Source organism: Castor canadensis, chromosome 9 (genome assembly GCF_047511655.1).
Source record: "Castor canadensis chromosome 9, mCasCan1.hap1v2, whole genome shotgun sequence".
NCBI classification, from domain to species: Eukaryota; Metazoa; Chordata; class Mammalia; order Rodentia; family Castoridae; genus Castor; species Castor canadensis.
The window spans coordinates 80,652,007-80,671,559 of record NC_133394.1 but is presented as its reverse complement, the minus strand read 5'-3'; the positions used below and the strand labels follow the sequence as shown (position 1 = coordinate 80,671,559).

Genomic DNA, 19,553 nt, shown 5'->3' with positions numbered 1-19,553 from the left:
CTCAAAGCCATAAATAATTTAATCTTGGTCTTTCTCCTATCCATATGGCCAAGCAAAATCTGCCAAAGTCTTTATGTACACAGAAGTGGTTTCTTAGTCAGTACCTCTTTTTTTACCATTAAGATATCTGATACAATAAAACCTTCTCTGTGTAAAACAATTTATTTTTGAAGTACATTGAGCCAAATGTATCTAACACACCAACCCCAATGATAGTTTTATGCACTTTATCTTGCCCACCACTGTTGTATTTTGCTCTCCATCTCAGGACTGTACCCATGTCTGACATTTCCCCCTTGGAGACCCATTTTGTTAATTCTGGATATGTAGAAAAACAAGTCCTGTTTAAATAAGCTAACTTACACTAGTATAACTAAGTACATTTATACTCATATACTAGAATCTTATTTTTCCTTAGACAAAATTATTAAGGTATATCTGTTCTGCATTACATAGCTGTATCAAGTTGTTCTGATATTAGGCTCACATTTTCCATTTCAGTATCTCTATACATACGTAATTCCCTTGTTGACTTTTCATGTGTTCTTCTGTAAGGGGTGGAGGGCTGAGACCTAAGTTTATATAAAGACTTTACCCACAACTGTCAGCTTTCCAACAAGAATGACTGCCCAGTCTACAACTCCATTCATGCAGGAGGCAATAGTTTTAACCACATCCCCAACAGCATTGGCACCATCCATTTTCCTAATGAGATGGATGTAAAGTGAGACCTCATTTTATTTTTGCATTCTCTGATTCCTAATAAGGATGAACACCCCATTGTGTACTTGTACAACATGTAAGTCTCCCTTCTTGAAAATCACCTATTTATACTTTAAAATTGTTATATTTTGATCTAATGGGAAACACTGTCTTTTTTTCAGTTGGGTTAAGATTTTTTGTTTTTGTTTTTTTTTGCTGATTTATAAATGTTTCTTGTATAGTTTAAATATCACTACCTTGTCAGTGTCCCACCCTGTTAATATCTCTCATCTATGTGATGAATTACTCAGTGTTTCCTTCATTTTTAAAGTCTGCCAATTTATTGCCTTCTTGGGTTTGAGGGGGTATTAAGGGGACTCTCATTTGGTCACAAAATTCTTATTTATTGAAATTACGCTTTCACCTTTCATATTTAATGCAAGTTAAATATGAATGTGTACTAAGGTCCATGGGTAATTTTTCTTCATATGATCCGGTTTTTCAACATTCTCTATTAAATAAGTAGTTTTCCCTTATTAGTTCACAATGTCACTGACATTTCAGTTGCACATGCATGTGTGTCTGGTTTTGAGCTATTGATCCTCTTATATCAAACTATTGTTACTCTTACAAAACAGTGTTTATAACTTCATCCCAAGTAATATGTCCTCACAGATCAGAAGGTCATACCTCATTGTGTTTTTTATTTTTGTCTTCCCAAATCAACTACAGAATTTTTGTGAGCCTTTGTTTTTTCCTATAAATGTTAGTTTGATGAATTCTTGGAGAGAATAAAAGAGGGAAATGTCCCACTGGAATTGTGACAAATCATTGACTTGGGCAGAGATGACATCTTTACAAATCAAACAGATGACAACTCTCCATTTATTCAGCTCTTCCCTGATGTCCCTTAAGTGTTTTTTTAACATTTCTTAAAGATCTTGCACATGTGTTCATATGAATGGTTTTATTGCCACTATGATTGCACGACTATTTTATAGTTTTGTTGACAGGATGAACAGAATTAGGACTTCCATTATATTTTAACTGGATTTGCTATTATAAAGGAAAACACTATTTTTTCGTAAATCAGCCGTATTCTCAGCGCATTTATTGAGCTTCTTTACTAGATCTGTGCACTGATTCTACCTGTTATCTGTAGAACATCTCACGTGTAAATAAGGACAGTGTAGGAAAGTAGACACACTTGTTTCTGGTCATTTATTTATGTCTGGTATTATTTGGAATGTGTTTCAGACCATGTTCTTCTGAGATGAGAGCCAAGATAAAGATTTCATGAGGTACTTTATTTGGGAGGCCATTTATGAAACTGAATAGGAAACAAAGGAAGAAATGTCAATAGTCGGGTGTGCTGCTGAAGGTACCTCTGAGGTAGAAGGGACTCAATTCCTTCTCTGACACCAGGAAAGGATGCATCCCATAATACCCTGTCAGAAAGAAATAAGACTGGGGCATTTTTCCCTCTAACTCCTGTTGGGTGATGGCTTCTCCTGGGGAGTTGACCCTTGCCCATGCCTGCTACACTTGCAAAGGAGCTGAGCATCTTTCAGCTTTGGAAAAGGCCTAAAAGCAGAAAAGTGGAGAGTTGTGTGGTGCAGCCTGGGGGTGGTGTACTCTCAGACTGATCTCTGCTAACAAGGAGCTACCCATCACACTGCAACCAAAACTGGAGGTGCACAGAGGAGACATGACAGAGCTCCAAGAGCTTTTTCAAAGGGGACCTAAATGCAATGAAGTCTCCTGAATTGGATCTCAAAACAATGAAAGAATGAAGGAAAAGTGGTGGAATATGAAAAGAGAGTGCAATTCAATGAACAGCAATGCAGAGTTCAAGTCTTAGTTTTGACCAGTGAATCTTGATATACAAAATGTTAACAAGGGAATGTGGGTGGAGGACACATGAGAAACTTCTACACTATCTTCACAACTTTATATCAAAAATAATTCTAAAATTGAAAGTTTATTAAAAATTTGGAGGGAGACTTAAGTATGCATCTGTGTATATAAGAACACAAAGCTGAGCTGAATGATGCTCTGACAATCACAGCAGAGAGGATTACAAAAGCATCACTTCAGAAACAACCCATGGAGACAGGAGTAAATAATGACTGGGAAAGGGACATGAGGACTTCCACGTGTCGGTCATGTTCCATTTCTTGACCTGGGGGTGCAGATTGCACATGTGCCTTCATTTTGTGGAATTCATTGAACTGTGCTTTTGTCACATTACCCTTCAATAAAAAAGAAGTGTAAAAGCTCATATACTGGTAAATACTTTCCTGTTAAGGTAAAGTCTAGGTTAGGATAAAGAAAACTTATGGATATAAATAAAGTGTGGAAGTGGAAGCTTCTATTCATGGTCAGATACAACACTTATTAAGCCATAGTCTAAAATCTTCAGATCTTGGAAATCAGATCCCAGGAGTGGTCAATCCTTCCTAGAGGCAGTTCTGCAGGTGTTGCTGCACTGGGCTGAGGCAACTGCATCTTAGCAAAGATTCCCTGGAGATTCTGATGCCTATTATGTGCTACCGAGCTTTCCCAGGGATGCTCAGTGAGTCTTCAAAGCTAGAAATGGACTACTACACCTACAGTCTAAACCCTCCCCCAACGGCACCACTGGAGAGAAGTATCAGCAAGTTCTATTTACCTTCAGAAGCTTATTGAAGATATTCTGTTCCACCATCATGGTTATTTTTTTAACCCTACAAATAACAATGCTTTTTCTGACATATATTAAATTTCATACTTTTAATATAGCATTAACACATTTGTTACTTATTAAACAATGGCAGATCATAGACTTCATAGCTATTTAATCTGGATGGCTATTAGCCAGCACATTCAATTGTTTTTATTTTTGACAGTGCTCTCTCATTTCAGCCAAGTCTCCACTCTTTTTGCTCTAGATTATTTCTTTCAGATAGGGTCTATCTTTTTTTGCAGGACTGGCCTCTGACGGTGATCCTCATATCTACGGCATCATTGCACCATTATCCTAGCTTGTTTTGTTGAGATATGGATCTAACTAACATTTTTCCCCCAACTTATCTCAAACCAGAATCCACCTGATTTCCACCTCCTGAGTAGCTAAGATTATAGGAATGGGCCACTGAGTCTTGCCATTTTGTTTTTGTTTTTTTGTGTGAGTGTGGTACTGGGGTTTGAATGCAGTACTCTTGCTTACTAGGCAAGATCTGGTGATTCTCCTGCCAAGGCAACACTCCCTCCTCACATACCACCATGCTAGGATTCCTTGCATCCACTTTCAAGATGATGAAACTGATTCCAAAGATATTAGTAACTTGTCAAGAGGATGTAGATTTTAATTCTCCTTTTTCAGATCAGTAAATAAGACTGGATTTTCTTTTCATGGTCACTATCTGATGAGATTAATATGCCATATAATTAATTTTTTGGTGTGGATTCATTCATGTGTAATTCAGTTTTTCACAATGTCTGCTAGTGTTGCTCTTAAAATAATTACTGTTGAACCATTGTGTGATGGCAACTAGACAGAAGACAACAAACACACCTTTACCGTACACTTGAAATATGTCAAAAAGCTCTTTTTTTAATGGGAGGGTAATTTGTGGCAAATTAAAGGAGAAATTAAGAATATTTTTTAAGAAATAACAATTTTAGGTAGGTGATTATGAGGAAGATAATCATCATACAAGCCAGCGCCACGTGGTTCCTCCACAATCCCCAAGATGAGAGATCGATGCCCTGATTTATCAAGTAGTCTTCGCCAGTACATCTGCAATTCAACACACAGAGTATGACTTCATTCCTGCCACCTGCATTCACTGTTCCTTTGTTAGAGAAATCTATGGGTTAATCAAGTCTTTAATAATTATACTTTCATATTTAACATCTAACAGTCACTGAGTCCTTACAACTTTGGTGGATGCCATGCTAAACAACTTGTATCTAATAGCTTAGTTAATTTCTAAAATCATCCAAACTGACACAGTTATTATACACACTTAAACGAGGAGGGGATGGAGGCCTAATGAACTTGGCCAAGTTCACAGTCACCTTATGAACCAAGTTTCAATCTCCTCAGATTCATTCATTTACAAATCTGTAATGCTGCTCTCTGCAAAGGGCAGAAGATTTATCAACTATCTTTTCACTTCCTGCTGATGGGGAAAACCTCAGCTTTAACCTAAGGCCCTCCTGAAGATCATCAATACTCTCTGTGGCTCTGCTCACTCATAGGTCAGCTATGCACAGAACACTGACTAAGAATTCTAAACCTGGGCACAGTGGGGAGAAGGGAATCAGCCACAATCACTTTCTGTCAACTCTCACTCCAAGCCTCCAATAAGCATAACAGACGCTCAGCTACAGGAAGTCACCAGCAGCCCAGGTATCAGATTAAACTCAGGCAGCAGCTGGAGAACAGAGCAGGATGGAGTGGCCTGCCACAGGCCAGAAACACACCTGGTACTAAAACCACCAGGTGCAGACACAGTTATTGCCTGCTGCCATTTGTATGCATCTCTTGGGATTTAGTGATCCCAAAACCTGCCATGGCCTCTCCTCCATCTTGTGAGGATGAGCCTCATGGGAGTGAGAGGCCCTTGGTGGCTCCTCCTTATCTGGTCCCATTTGTCTTGTCAATCTCCTCCTGAACAGCAAGCTGGCAGGGATTTTGTATTACAAAGATACCATGCTCAGATCAAACCCAAAGCAAACCTCTCCTCACAGAGGTGTTTCCTGTGGATAACTCAACAGAGAGATCTGTCTTATCATTAGATTTAAAACTATTTAAAAATTCAGGATTTAGGATACCAGCATTCTCTTTTCTCTTGTTAATTTATGTATCAATATCAAACTATTAATAACAATCATAGAAAAATATTAACATTTTAAAAAAGGTCCTCTAATTTTATTAGAACTTGCATTTCTGTTTTAGTGACATTATGGAAAAATGAGATTTCCTGAAATCTGTGTTTCCTTTCTTAAAGAACATATCCTCTGCTAGCGAGTGTCCCAAATCAGCTTAAACACATGTCACACACAGCTGTACAGCCTTTGATTTCCTGAATTCTCTCAAAGGGAGGAGGCAGAGGGAAGTGCCTGCATCCTGACAGGTGATGTCCACCCGCTTTGTGCTCTTGCTGCCTTTCGGCTATCACTGCTGTCCACAGGCTGGGCTCAGAGGCAACATCTAATCCACGCAGTTCAGAGACCTCAAGCCCTTGCTAAACTATCACAGCAGCTCTTTTCTAACTTAAATCCTCTGAAAAATAACTCAAACCCACAATCGAAAAATATCAAAAATTCTTTTAAAAGGCCCCCCCCCCAAAATCAAACAAGTCATAGGAAATATTTCTCCTTAAACACAACTTTTATGTTCACAAGTATTAGTGCACAATAACTCATTTCTACAGATTAGAAAATGCAGGCTCAAAAAAGCTTATTAACCCTAACAACTCCAAGCCCACGGACCTTTCTTCATCATACCACAGTAAGCAGCAAACCCATCGTGTCATTGAATGCAAACTTACATCGCATAGTCGTTACTACAGGTATTGTTGGTTGTTGTATTGAGGCCTGGACAGAAGTTTTGCCCAATAAATTCATTATGCTGCAAAGCCTATAACACAAGGGGAGCAAGACAAGATAACCGGTTTTAAATTTCAAAAAGTTTCCAAAGAATGATCACAATTATATCCTTACGTTTAATCTTGTTATTTCTAAAAATATGCTAAATTTCACATTCATAGTTTTGATCCCAGCAGAGTAGCTAAGGCTATTTTTCCTTGGCATTCTAGAGGCCTAGAATTGGGAGGTTGTTCATAGAGTTCTTCTTTCTTCTCTCCCCCAATTTTATTTACCTATAAAACTAAAAATGATACAATGGTGCTCAATGAATATTATTTATTTATGGTAATCTTTTCTTGTTTGTTTTCATCAAGATCAGTTGTAATTATGGAAGTCAGAAACTGAATTATACTGTATTAAGACACACACGGTTTACTTTAGAGATCATCTTGCCAATATGACTGTGAGTATCCCATGGCCATTATTCCTTGTTTAATTTCCCTTCTGATATAAACTATGCATTCTAGTCTCCCATCCTCTCACTTATTTCCTTAATAACTTGAAACACAGCAATGTTTTTCATCGACTATTTGATGTCCCCTTTGCTGTGAGATTTCTTCTCACCTTTCATCTCCCTCAAAAAACAGCATGCCTGGAGGAAACCTCTGATGACTCCTGACTTTGTGCTAACCCAGGCTCACAGGAACTTCTTATCAATTGCTCCCAAAGGGAAATTCCTGAATGTGATGCATTAGGCTCTGACACGGTTAGGCTTTATTTTGGTGGTTTCCAGCTTGGAAACCTAGTCACAATGACAGATGAGGACTGCTTACCGTAAAGCCGTATCGAGGAATGCTTAAGTACTGAAGCCAGGATAGCCAAGATGCAATGGTCCTGAGATTCACCAAGAGACCAGAAAAAATCTATGAAAAGTAAAAGCTACAAGTCAGAACCAGTGCAGTGATTTCATGAGATATTCTAGACAAGACCTTCAACACCCTACAGTCAGATGGATGTGATGGCACCAACTATAATCCAGGCAGTAGGGAGGCCAAGGCAGAAGGGCCATGAGTTCAAGCCACGCTGTGCTACACAGCAAGACTGTCTCCAAAACCAATCAAACAAAGAAACAGTAAGCAAACAAAAAAACACCCTACAACCTTCTATACATTCCTGCTAAGGCCAACTCTTTCTGAAACTCATTCCAATATTCTAGTCATCCTCATTTGCATATGTCTACCTCTGCATAGCTAAGGCTCTTTAGAGTTTCAAAGGAAGGACAATATACTTATAATCCCTGTATATTTCATTTATTTGGAAGCTCCTTAATTGTATGGACTATATCTTCAACTGTGCCAAGAAGCATGGTCTTCCCTCAGAATCCACAGAATTGGGTTTGGAACTCCACACAAAATTTGCGGACATTCAACTCTCCTATTTTTAAAATGGCATAGTACTTGCATAGAATCCATGCACATCTTTCATACTTTAAATATAAGTATGCAGTATATCTAAAGTCATCTCTAGATTGCTTATAATACCTAACACAAGGTAAAAGCTGTGTCAATAGTTGTTATTCTGAATTCTCTAGGGAATAATGACAAGGAAAACATCTGTACATACTCAATACATACACTTTTTTTTTAACATTTTGATCTGTGGTTGGTTGAGTCTCCAGACATGAACCCATGGACACAGAAAGCAGACTGCTGGTGCTTCTAATGATAGCACTTCTGGCGTCCCCCCAACATGTCTGAGCAATTCTGAGTACCTGAGCAACACCTGACCTTCTAACTGAATATGACAATAAAATTTCTTATTTAAAAGGTTTACTCTCTATATCCATGATTTTAGGAATAATTTGGGGTTCAAAATATATGCTTAAGAGAACCTAAAGCCTAAAACTGATAAAGACTGTAAGTGGTGAAATACAACAGAAAATGTGGTCAATACCTCTATTTAAAGCTACCAAAAAGCAGTATCGCAATGGAAGTGGCAGGAAGGACTGCCTGAAAGGACCAAGAGACAGCGTGAGGTTCACATAATGCTAGGAGAACTGGGATATGCAAGATAATAACAATGTGTGGAGGTGTGGCTCAAGAGGTAGAGCACCTGCTGTATAAGCATGCAGCCCTGAATTCAAAACCCAACTTTCCCCCACAAAATTAACAATGACAATGTTGCTGGTGTGTTCAAATATATTTATACTTGACCTAACTAAGTGCTTAGTATGTAACACAGAATCCCTGAGTAAAACATGATTTCATGATAGGTTTTAAAAGTTCCATATAGAAACCTTTAAATAATCAGACATATCAAGAAATAAATTAAATAAAATATTTTTATTATTGAAGGACATTTCATTTCTTGGATGATGATATAAATAAGGATTATCACTTTCTCAATAATATCTACATGGGTAGTTTCCAAATTCAGAAATGGAGAAACAAATCTTTAACCAGCATTTGTACTAATTTTGTATCATTAAAAGATATCCTCCTCTAGCAAAAAGGATGTGTGTATTAATAAGCTAGCCATTCCTGTTTAACTGATGTCATCAATGGGAAAAATGTGATAAGTAGTTCCCTTCATCTTTTGATTCACCTACATGAATGCAAAATTTAGGAACATGTAAGATTATCAATCACTAAGTGACCATCGAACGAACAATAAGCAGAAATATATTGATACAAGAGACCGTCAGGAACCCAGCAAGGAAGTGAACTAGTACTGTGGGCTTTGGAATTTTCCAGTATTTTGAAAACACTCCTCTTCAAAACACAAAAGCTCCCAAGATACACTCCCCATGCCGCACACTGTCACGCTTCTCATAGTGCTTGGCTCTTACCTGGACAGTGGTGATTCCAATCTCAACATCTGCTGTGGTTGAACAGCTAGCATTTCTCTAACACCAGCATTCCCTTTTTATGAAGGAGCTGACCAATCACATTTCCAGTTTTTGAAGTTCCATTTTGTCAAGGTTTCACAGTATGTCACTAAGAAGTATCTTTTAAAAGCTCCTTAGTGGACTGGGTGTGTGGCTCAAGTGGTGGTGTGTCTGCCTAGCAAGCCTGAGGCTCTGGGTTTAACTACCAGTACCACCAAAAAATAATGATAACAATAATGATAAATGAAATAATAGAAAAAAAATAATAAAAGCTCATGAGAAAGGACTTAACTAAATTATAGTAACTAGATTAAACAGCTGCAAAAAAAAAAAAAAAGGCTGCACAAAGAACAGGAGGAAAACTGGTACCTTCTCTAAAATAAACTATATTTCAGTGTACAGCCTCCTGAGAGCACCAGAGTTCCAGGTACCGGTCCTCAAAGCAGGTTTTATGCAACAGGCAAATGTGCAGAATGAACATGGAGAAAAAAATTCCCTCTCAGAGAAACACGATTCATACTCACCATCATAAACACAAAAGAGATGGTCATGAGAAGTGTTGCTACAGACACCACACTCTGACCCGCTGCAATGGCAAATGCCATGGAACTGGCTGTGTAAGCCACCATCATAAGGGTGAATATCATGATGAAGAAAGCCTCCACCGCTGGTTTCAGTCCTTAAAAAGAAAAGGAGTCAGGCCAGTTGCCTAGTCACTGTGTATCTGGGCTGTGTGCTGTATAAATAACACCGTAATATGCTCAGAAACTAATACTAGAATGAAAAAGTCACCCGCTACCCAACTACCCTGCGTCACCAATCTTATTGTTTCCCTCCATGTAACTGCATAAAGTTATCTTGTTCTTTTTTTATTCTTACTGCAAAATCATGTTTCCATATAACACCTGTGTTCCTTTATGCATAATTATGAACAGTTTCTGAGTTCCTGAGATGGTGAGCTATAAGCAACACAACTGACCAAAATTCTACAGCCTTCTCCCCAGAGAGGAAACCTCAATACCCAGACATCTTCACATCACTCAGTGTTTGCTGTAACTACGTTAATGAAGAGACCAGGATTAGGAGCGCATGACCTCGCAGTAGTTGTAATACCTTTGGGGAGGGGAGGGCGCCTATAAACCTTATTCTCCTAGACAAATCACCTCTGTGACTGAGGATGGGGATAAGGTAAGTTTCATAAAGTAATTTGTAAGTTATAATGAACTAATGCTCATTTAGCCAAAAGCTAAAGATTTTGTAATAGATACAAGAATAATAACAGGAGTCTGGGAGTATAGATTCAGTGTCTCATTCTTTATCATACACCTTTTATTAGTAAAATGGTAGTTTTTACCTCTGTCAATGGTTCGTATCCTACAGTGATTTGTCAAAAATAGATATTTGTTGTGTGTATGTCTATCAGTGAAAACTATGAAAATTTAATGCAGTGAGCCTGGGGTGAATTTTGAGCATCCCACACAAATGAATCTGTCTACATCTATGAAACATATATTTTTATTATATCAATAAACTCCCAAAGTCACCATCTTTTTTCACATTAGAAAATGGGTAGAGCAAATATATGTGGACAGCAATTTTTAAGTCTCTGACTATATCTCTTCACATGTCAGTACAGAAATAAAGAGGTAAATAAAAATACTCACACAGAAATTAGTGTCACTTTATAGGCAAGACTACAGGCACTTCTTTTTTGTTTTGTAACTTACCTAACATAAAGTACACTATAACAGTGAATAAAATGCTTGGCAATGACCTCATGGGTAATAAATCAGATAACAGTTTTCCAAAGAAATAAGATGACACTCTGTAGTATCCACTGATGTATTCATGTCTACAAACAGAAATTCACATCAAGCAGGCAGATTAGTCTCAGAAGGCACTGGGCAGACTTCCACTGCCCTCCCCCAGGTTTAACAGGCAACTTCCCATACCACCCAAGCTGATCCCACACCTCCACCCTCTCAGGCACCAGCCTCCCTAGTTCCATCCCCATGAAGCTGTCTCTATGACCCTCTGTTCTCACAAACCTCCCTCCTGCTGTCCTCCACTCTGGCCCCAGAGCTCCCCCTCCAGGAAAACAGACTATGTCACCTCACTCTCCTCAGAGACTCAGCTCCTCTGACACTGGCTCTCTGCACAACAGCACTTGGGAACTGAACTCAGGATAATGGTGGTTTTTTTCTCCTTCCTGTTATGGAAAAGGTGACTCTGCTTTTCTCCATCTGGTCACTACAGTCTTTTTACTTCTGCTACTCTCACATCAAAAAAGGAAAAAGACTTCTTCAATGACCTCACCTCCAATGGCCAGCCCTGCCAGCTACCAACCCTAATCTTCCCACTTCCTGATACCTTTCTGCTGTCATTCCAAGCTTTTCCAGCAGTGTCTTCATTTTTCCCCTCTCTGAAGATTCCTGTCCTTGGCAAGTAAATATGGACAAAGCTCTTCCATGTTTTCGAAACACAAGAGACAACTCTTGCTGTGATGTAAAGCTGCCCTCTGGCTCTGTCTTCTCCTTCACCCACTGTGGGTGAAACTTGCTCAGGTTCTTTGTCAACTTTATCTCCCACCTCCAACTTGCTGTTTAGCCTACCACTTCATCTATCCTGAGCCCCTCCATCTTTTCTTGCTTGGTTTATTAAGACCCATTTTTCGCTAAAAGAAAAAATGCTTTCTAGCCCCTTTTTGGATGTGTTCTCTGCAGCACTGAGTTTCTTGACCACACCCCAATCTTGAAAGTCTCCTTTCCCTTGGTAGCAGGTACCACATGCTCTTGAAGTGCCACCTCGCTCATGTTTGCTTTTCTTTCAATTAATATTGGCAATCCCTATGCATTTTCAATTGCACATGCTGCACACCATAAACATATACAATTTATATGTCAATTAAAAAATATAGAGACTCTACTGATGTCATGGCACTTTGGGGCAAGAAGTTGGTGCTCCACCGGGCCCTGGGACTAAAGATAAGGTCAGGGTGACCCCTGGCCCTTTCCTACTCATTCCTTCCTCTCTCACCTTTCCCCTCCCTCCTCGAGCAGGATGAGACATGCAGATCTGAGTGAAGGAACACCTTCTGGCTAATTATGAGACTATGTGCTAATAGTGGGTACAATGCCTGTGAAGAAGACTCACTGAAAGTCTGAGAAACAAAGCAACTGCTATAAAATCTCTTTCTATTGAAATAGGCCATGAAGTTAAAAATCAAAATAAATTATTAGCTGAAATGGAGTCACAATTTGGTTCTACAACTGGATTTCTAGGTAAAACCATGGGAAGACAAGATTTTATCCAGAGGGAGCCAGACAAAGTTACTGTGCTATATGATGCTGTGTTCATCATTTGTATTTTTTTGTCACTTATTGTATTATTAAACTGAGTTGATAAAAGTGTGTGTGAGTTTGGAATTAGCTGTTTGGAACAGCTAATGGCTTAGAATACCACTTTCATAAAAATCAGCATCAAAACATTACCAATTTTCTAATACTATGGCTTTTCCATTGAAGATTACTGGATTCTGCTTATTTTATAAATCACATTAGATAAAACAGTGCTTTTTGAATGCTGTTTCTTACTGAGTCATTTTAGCCCCTATTTTCAGGGGTATTAAGATTGTCTAAAGTCAGTGTTGCTCTACCATTTTTTTTTCCTGGTGTTTGCTAATTGTCAAATTAAATAGCAATATAATATACTGTTGTTATCTAAATGTGGCTTTATGTTCCATGTGAGAAAGCTAGTGGGAGAGCAGCAGAATACCTGGAGAGCCTCATACACTGCTTTTGAGATATTGAGCCAGTCTGTGATAGAATGGTAATTTTCTTTGCCTCAGGTGTCATCAATTGATGATGTGCTCCCCTTCCTCCTTTTTTGGCTAAACCTGTGGGACAATTCCTTTTTACCTGCAATCTTAATAATTTTTGATCATGTTTGTCCAGGGACCTCCTTTAATAAAGCTTGTTATTTCTGCATATTTCTTGTAGGACCCAATGCACATGTGTACCTGTATAGTCATTGTTTTATATTAACTTTATATATTCCATTGACTTGTTTTATAACAGTTTTATGATTTTAGCTATTTAGGTAGGCCATCTGATTACCATTTGTGACAGAATAATGTGAAGTTGAGCAATTGCTAAACTCTGAGTGGAAATAAAGTATTTAAGGAAAATTAATTGCATCTGCTTTATGTTGTACTCAGAATAGATAGTGAAAACACTCAGATATTGAAATTGGAGTAAAGAGGATTGTTGTTTTAATCCAGTGTGCTTATAGAAAACAAAACATAGGGATGGATTTGAGCAGAAAAGAAATATTAAATATTGTAAAATACTCTGCATTGCTCCAGATTTGGAATTTACCTATTTATAGCTTCCAGAAATAAATTTTATGAACATAAAAAATGCATATATAGAAAGCAAAACAGAGAAAAACATTGGTTTTTTCTCTGGCATTCTTGGCCTAATAGTGGATGGGATCAATTTGATACAATCACCACTGCCCTTCCTAGAATAGGGATTTACTCACATAAAGAGTTTCTTCTCCACCACAAAGAGCTCCACAGCTGACACACTGCTGAAACACTGGTTGGTAGTCAGGAAGAAGAGGACCCCAGCTCTGCCAGGACAAAAAGGACCAAAAGTACATGAATTCAGTCCTCTCCAGTTGGGTTTCTAAACACAGAATTCATTCCACAAATGATATAACATTAAACAGACTTAAGGAAAAAAAAAAACAAAAACCAACTGCTCCAGCTAGCAAAGATGGGGAAGCATGACCCCAAGAGGTCTCTACTCTGTCTCTGTCTCCACAATGGTGCCCTTGTGACTCCATACTATAGTACATTTTAAAACTCATGATCTTAGTTTGCTACGAATTGAACTGTGTTCGCTTAAAATTCATATGTTGAAGTCCAACCCTCCAATGTGATTGTGCTTGAAGATGATAATGAGATTTACATGAGTCCATGAGAGTAGGGCCCCCAGATGAAATTAGTGCTCTTTTTCTGCAAGAAGCACCAGAAACCCCAGGGTGGTCTCTGCAATGAAAAGATGTAGAGGAAAAGCCGCTACTGTTATTAATGTTACCACATGAACCATGTATCTCAAAGAGAGAAAAAATATTCCTCCTGTGTAACTGAGACCTTATATCTTCTCACTAGCAACTCTTCCACACCCCTCACCTCTGGCAACCATCATTCTATACCCTACTTTTAAGAGTCCTATTATTTTAGATTCATGGTGTTTATCTTTCTGTCCCTAATTATTTTGCTTAGCATGTTGTCCAATTTTATGCACAGAAGTAGTCTATGTCTGCTTTCTATCCTACAGAAAAAAAAAATCAAAATTTACATACCTGTTCTGGATTCCAGTAGAATCATTTTTTAAATCAAAGTAAATGACACCAATAACCAGTCCCAGTACGATTGTGACAATTATCTTTTCAGAAAGAAAAATGAAATTAAAAGAACTTTAATTACAGGTAAAAAATTTTTGCATGTCATTGATTATTATAACATATATAGCTATAGAATCAGATATATCTATTGAGATGAATACTTTAAATGGTATGGCTAGTCAGTCCCTCCTTGGAGAATACAAAACAGTATGTTTTTAGAATGCTTTCTAGATGAACTGAAAATCAAGGCATCTGTTGTTTGGACAACAGAGCAGACACTGGAAAAGCTAAGATTTCCCCTAGTGCTCCATCAGGGCGTCAGGTTCTGGCCCCCAAGTTCCATTCAGGGTTTGCAGAACACAGCAGACATGTGATGAAGTCATTTAAAGAATAAACCAGAGTTCAAGTGGCTGAGATTTGACTTGAAATGAACTTTCAGTCTTTGTGCCAGTGAACAGGCACAATTTTTACACAAAAGGCTGATGTGAAAACAGGATGTCTTTACTCTTAACAGTAAAAATAAATAAAAATTTAAAAGCACACATACACACAAATTCTGACAATGGAATTTTCATGACAAGGAAGTAAGGGTGAGTGTACCCCACCTATGTAATCTCCGGGGAATTCGTGCCTCTATGAGAAAGCATATTGTCACTGTCACCAAAGCATTCAGCTAGCTTCCTCTGGGGCACCCCGAAACCTCCATTATCTATCTCCTCCATCACTGCTTCTACATCCACCTCAGCCAGTGAGGTGTGCAGTCAACATAGCACATCTGGCTGCTGATCCTTGCCATCCTGACCTACCTGCAGCTATCCAATCTGTGTTGATGGCTCCCAAGGAGACTGGACCAGCATCACTTTTGGTTTTAGGTGAAATGTTTCTCAAAGATGTTTCAATTGGCAAGGGTTAAGAATTACATTATGGTGCAACTTATTTGAGGTATTCTACTTATTATTATTCATAAGGTAATTAGAGAGATGTAGAAAATAGTAATCTGAATTAAAAATCTGCTAGGATATATTTTGGAAGCATCAATGCTAAAAAAAAAAAAAACTCAATACTACAACAGCATCAAGACATGAAATAATTTGTGAAGGACCTTTTTGGCAAGAAGCAAGGTAAAGTAGAAAAACAGAATCACAATCAATGATGCTCATTAGGGAACACTAGAATCTAGAAAAAATTCTTCAGTGTTTGACTGTGAGATAACCTTAAAAATCCCTTTGCTAATGAGACAGAAATTTAGGGGGAAAAAAAATCTATTATCCTAGCATATTTTCATTATCATTCAGAACACATTCCACTTCATTGCAGCAAATCAAGCTTCCAAAATAAATGCTGATGGCTGCATCAACAGGCAATATACACACATATAGGAGAGTCTATACTTTCACACAGTATAACTTTTTGGGATTTTCAGTCTTTCAAACTAAACATGCCACCTTCTGTTTCTTTTGCATTCAAGCTTATGTTAACACTGTGAGTAGTATGCTTCCTAACAGTTTCCAAGTTCTATAACTAGGCTGGCTGCAGTGGCTCATACCTGTAATCCTAGCTATTTGGGAGGCAGAGATTGAGAGAATCACAGTTTGAAGCCAGCCTCAACAAAAAGTTCACAAGATCCTACCTCAATCAATAAAAAGCTGGGCACAGTGGCACATGCCTATCATCCCACATACATGTAAAGTGTAAATAAGAGAATTGTAGTTCAGATTGGCCTGGGCATAGATGTGAGACCTTATTCCAAAAAATAATGAAAGCAAAAAAAGGCTTAGTATTGCTCAAGTGGTAGGTAGAGCACCTGTCTCTTAAGTGTGAGGCCATGAGTTTAACCCCAGTACTGTCAAAAAAACCAAAACCAAACAAACAATAAAACTACTTGCAATCAGCTTTCAAGCATATTGAGCAAATAATGAGTCCCTCGATCATGTCTCATGCTTTTGCAAGGTACACCTGTGTCATTCTTTCTTGCCTAAAGAAAAAGAAAAGGACCAGGCAAACAAAGTATTATTCAGTAAAGCAAGTGACCCTATCTATGAGCTTTGTGCACCTGGCCTCTGTTTGGAACAGAAGGGTAAAAAGAGAAATCCTCCAATATGTTAATCTGTCTTTGTTTGAATGTGCTTAAATAGCTTTTCTTCAGGTGCATTCTGAGGAATGTTTGTGCTGTCATTAAAAAAATGAATTCATAGTCAGATGTTTAATATGCTAATGACTCTCAGATTACTGACAATGTCTTCCAAACTGATTTCATCTGAAAACCTTTGCTACATGAAATGAACACTAAATCTTTGTATACAGATAATCCATTCATTCCAAGATTTCCAAATACAACCTCTGGCAAAGGCCGCGGTCTGAATCATGTAAATAAATAACTACTTAAGATCAAAGTACAGATATAAGACAATAGATAACAAGATTTATCAGCAGAAAGCCATAAAACATTTCAACAACTCCATATTTAGAGAAATAAAAAACAGACATTAAGAACCCTATGCCAAAGGTCTCAACCTGACCCATTGGGCAGATAAGCCGTGTGCTAAGAATGGTTTTCACCGATTTTTACAAGCTGAGAGGATGGAGGAAGCCAAGGATATTATTTCTTACAATATGAAAGTTTTTAAGTGAGAATGATAGTAAAGTTTATTAGGGAAAGAATAACTTTCAATAGAGTCTCCAGAGTGAGAACTAAAACCATAGAAATTTATATGAAATTGAAATTTCATGTCTGTGGATACTGAAGTTTTATCGGAGCACAGTCACGTTCAGTTGCTTTTGTATTTGCTTTGGCTGCTTTCACACTAAAATGGCAGGATTGACTACCTGACTCAAAGACCTGCACAGCCTAAAATACTAATGTCGAGGCCCTTTACCAAAAAGGTTTTGCATAGTCTCAAGTTAACATTCCAGTGGTTAGAAAGCTGACCAAGAGTTGTCCCACTGAGCTTGGGGATATGAAAGGCTCTGTCCTTAACTCTAGAGACTGCTGCCACGCTCAGGCATTGCCCCAATTCCCTTTGTGGAACTGAAATCACCAATGAGGACAGAAGGCTGAACATTCAACCCTGGCCTTAGGCCAGGTGTTTGCATCATAAGGAAACCTAGCAAAAAAGAGCTGTTTCACAAATAGCTGTGTTCTGATAAGGCCTTCCCCAGAACTACCATGTGTCTTGGACAAAAACCATACAAACTACTTTTACAGGCAAGTAAGAAAACCCTAACACTAATCTCACTAAGTGAAGCAACCCATGGGGATGAGGGTGTAGCTCAGTGGGTAGAGCACATACCTAGCATGCATATGGTCCTGCTTCTGATCCCCAGCAACACACGCACATTGAGTGAAAGAATAAATCAATCAACTCATGACTTCATCTCAGTGTCCAACAATGAGTAAGCCAGATTGATGGATCTAACTCAACCTGATTTGTTTCCAAATTACATCAACTTTCTTCTCAGAATTAAAACTTTGCCCTTTACTGACAAGACAGAAAGTTCTGTCTTGGTCTGTTTTGGTTTTGTTTTATTTTGTTTTTTGGTTGTACTAAGGTATGAACTCCTCCAGCCCTGTGCCCATGTTTTGACAGATGTCAAATCACAAGGACAGCAAACTTTTGGAGCAATTTACAGTATGACTCAATGAAGATGCAGGTTCTCAGATCCATTTGCGAGGCACCATTACTTAAATATAAACGTGATGGTACATGTATTATGAAGTCAGTAGTGTTTCCTTAAAGTCAACAACATTTCATCTTGTAGTGCTCAACAGAAAGTCAGCAGTCAATAACATAAAGAACAACCCAAAACAAGCCAGCTAAAGTGATTTCCTGATAAATGACGAGCCAGGGCTAGAGGTGTGGCTCAAGTGGTAGAGAGCCTGCCTGGTAAATGTGACGCCCTGAGTTCAAACTCCATACCAAAAAAAAAAAAAAAAAGTTGGACAAATGAATTAGGAGTACTACTGTTTTGTGTGACACAGGGCTTAAAAATAAGAGAAAAATACTTAAAAATTGATAATCAATAACCACCACAGAGCCAGTTAGAAGAAGATAAGAACATTATCTCATCTCCCTCTCTTCCTGGTTGCCATACGGTGAGCAACTTGCCTCTGCCACATTCTTCTGTCCTGGTGCTCTGTCTTAACACAGGCCCAGAAATAAAGGAACCAAGCAAGCATGGACTGAAGCCTCTGAAACCATGAGCTAGAATAAATCTTTTCTTCTTTAAGTTGATTTTCATAGTTATTTTGTCACAGTGACATAAAGCTGACTCACAAAGTTGAGGCTGTAGAATTCAGTGAATGAAACAGGACAGCTACTAGAAAACACCAGTGTGATTAACATTGCCTATACTTTATGTAACTGAAGAAAATTAAATCTCTACTAAGATTTCCCACTACAGATTGTCTAAATCATGAAAACATCTGAGTTAGGTAGCACAAGAAATCACTAGAAAAAGCTTTTTTGCATTTCTCTTGTTCTATTGACTATTTCTAGGTCAAAAATGGAATGGAGATGACAAATAAATGGAAAGTGAGAAGAAGATAAATGTGATCCTGAGCCTCACTGCATCACAGCCAACTTGCTCCCAACTCCCACACCAGTATTTCATAGCATAGTTAAAACAATCGGTCGGTTACCTGGGCTATGGATGCCTGGGGATTACCTAGCAAGTTTTTGAAGGAACGTCTGGTAATCCACCTGAGCTGATGACAGAAGGAGGTGACATAGGTGGTTTCCTTGAAGGCTAAGCTCTTCTTCGTTCTCTCACCCATTGAGAGTTTGTCTAGTTCAGCTTTCGTTTCTCTGTAGAAGGAGGAGTTGACATAAAACTCAGCTAATTTTTCTATGATTGGTTTTTCTGTCTTGGAAGACTCTTCGGTCTCATCGGCTTTGGAATAAAAATAGATAAAGAAACAAACATTACTAACTGATGACAACTGATTAAACCTGTTTTTCTGTGACCCATTTCTTGT

The 19,553-nt window shown here is 38.3% G+C and overlaps 1 protein-coding gene and 1 pseudogene across 3 annotated transcripts in view; one reads left to right on the top strand and one right to left on the bottom strand.

Annotated features, from left to right (window-relative positions):
* Positions 1–4,277: 4,277 nt before the first annotated feature.
* LOC109678797 (broad substrate specificity ATP-binding cassette transporter ABCG2-like) overlaps positions 4,278–19,553 on the bottom strand; it is a 98,608-nt gene continuing 83,332 nt past the window's right edge. For all 3 annotated transcript variants that reach the window (XM_074041776.1, XM_074041775.1, XM_074041774.1), the window contains exons 9-16: positions 19,218–19,468; positions 14,537–14,619; positions 13,709–13,798; positions 10,894–11,018; positions 9,691–9,845; positions 7,113–7,202; positions 6,243–6,331; positions 4,278–4,483 (exon numbers count right to left, since the gene is read on the bottom strand). In XM_074041776.1, coding sequence (XP_073897877.1) covers positions 4,336–4,483; positions 6,243–6,331; positions 7,113–7,202; positions 9,691–9,845; positions 10,894–11,018; positions 13,709–13,798; positions 14,537–14,619; positions 19,218–19,468 — 1,031 coding nt within the window. In that variant the 3' untranslated portion in view covers positions 4,278–4,335. The remainder of the gene's footprint in view (positions 4,484–6,242; positions 6,332–7,112; positions 7,203–9,690; positions 9,846–10,893; positions 11,019–13,708; positions 13,799–14,536; positions 14,620–19,217; positions 19,469–19,553) is intronic.
* LOC109687265 (BET1 homolog pseudogene) lies at positions 12,227–12,558 on the top strand (annotated as a pseudogene).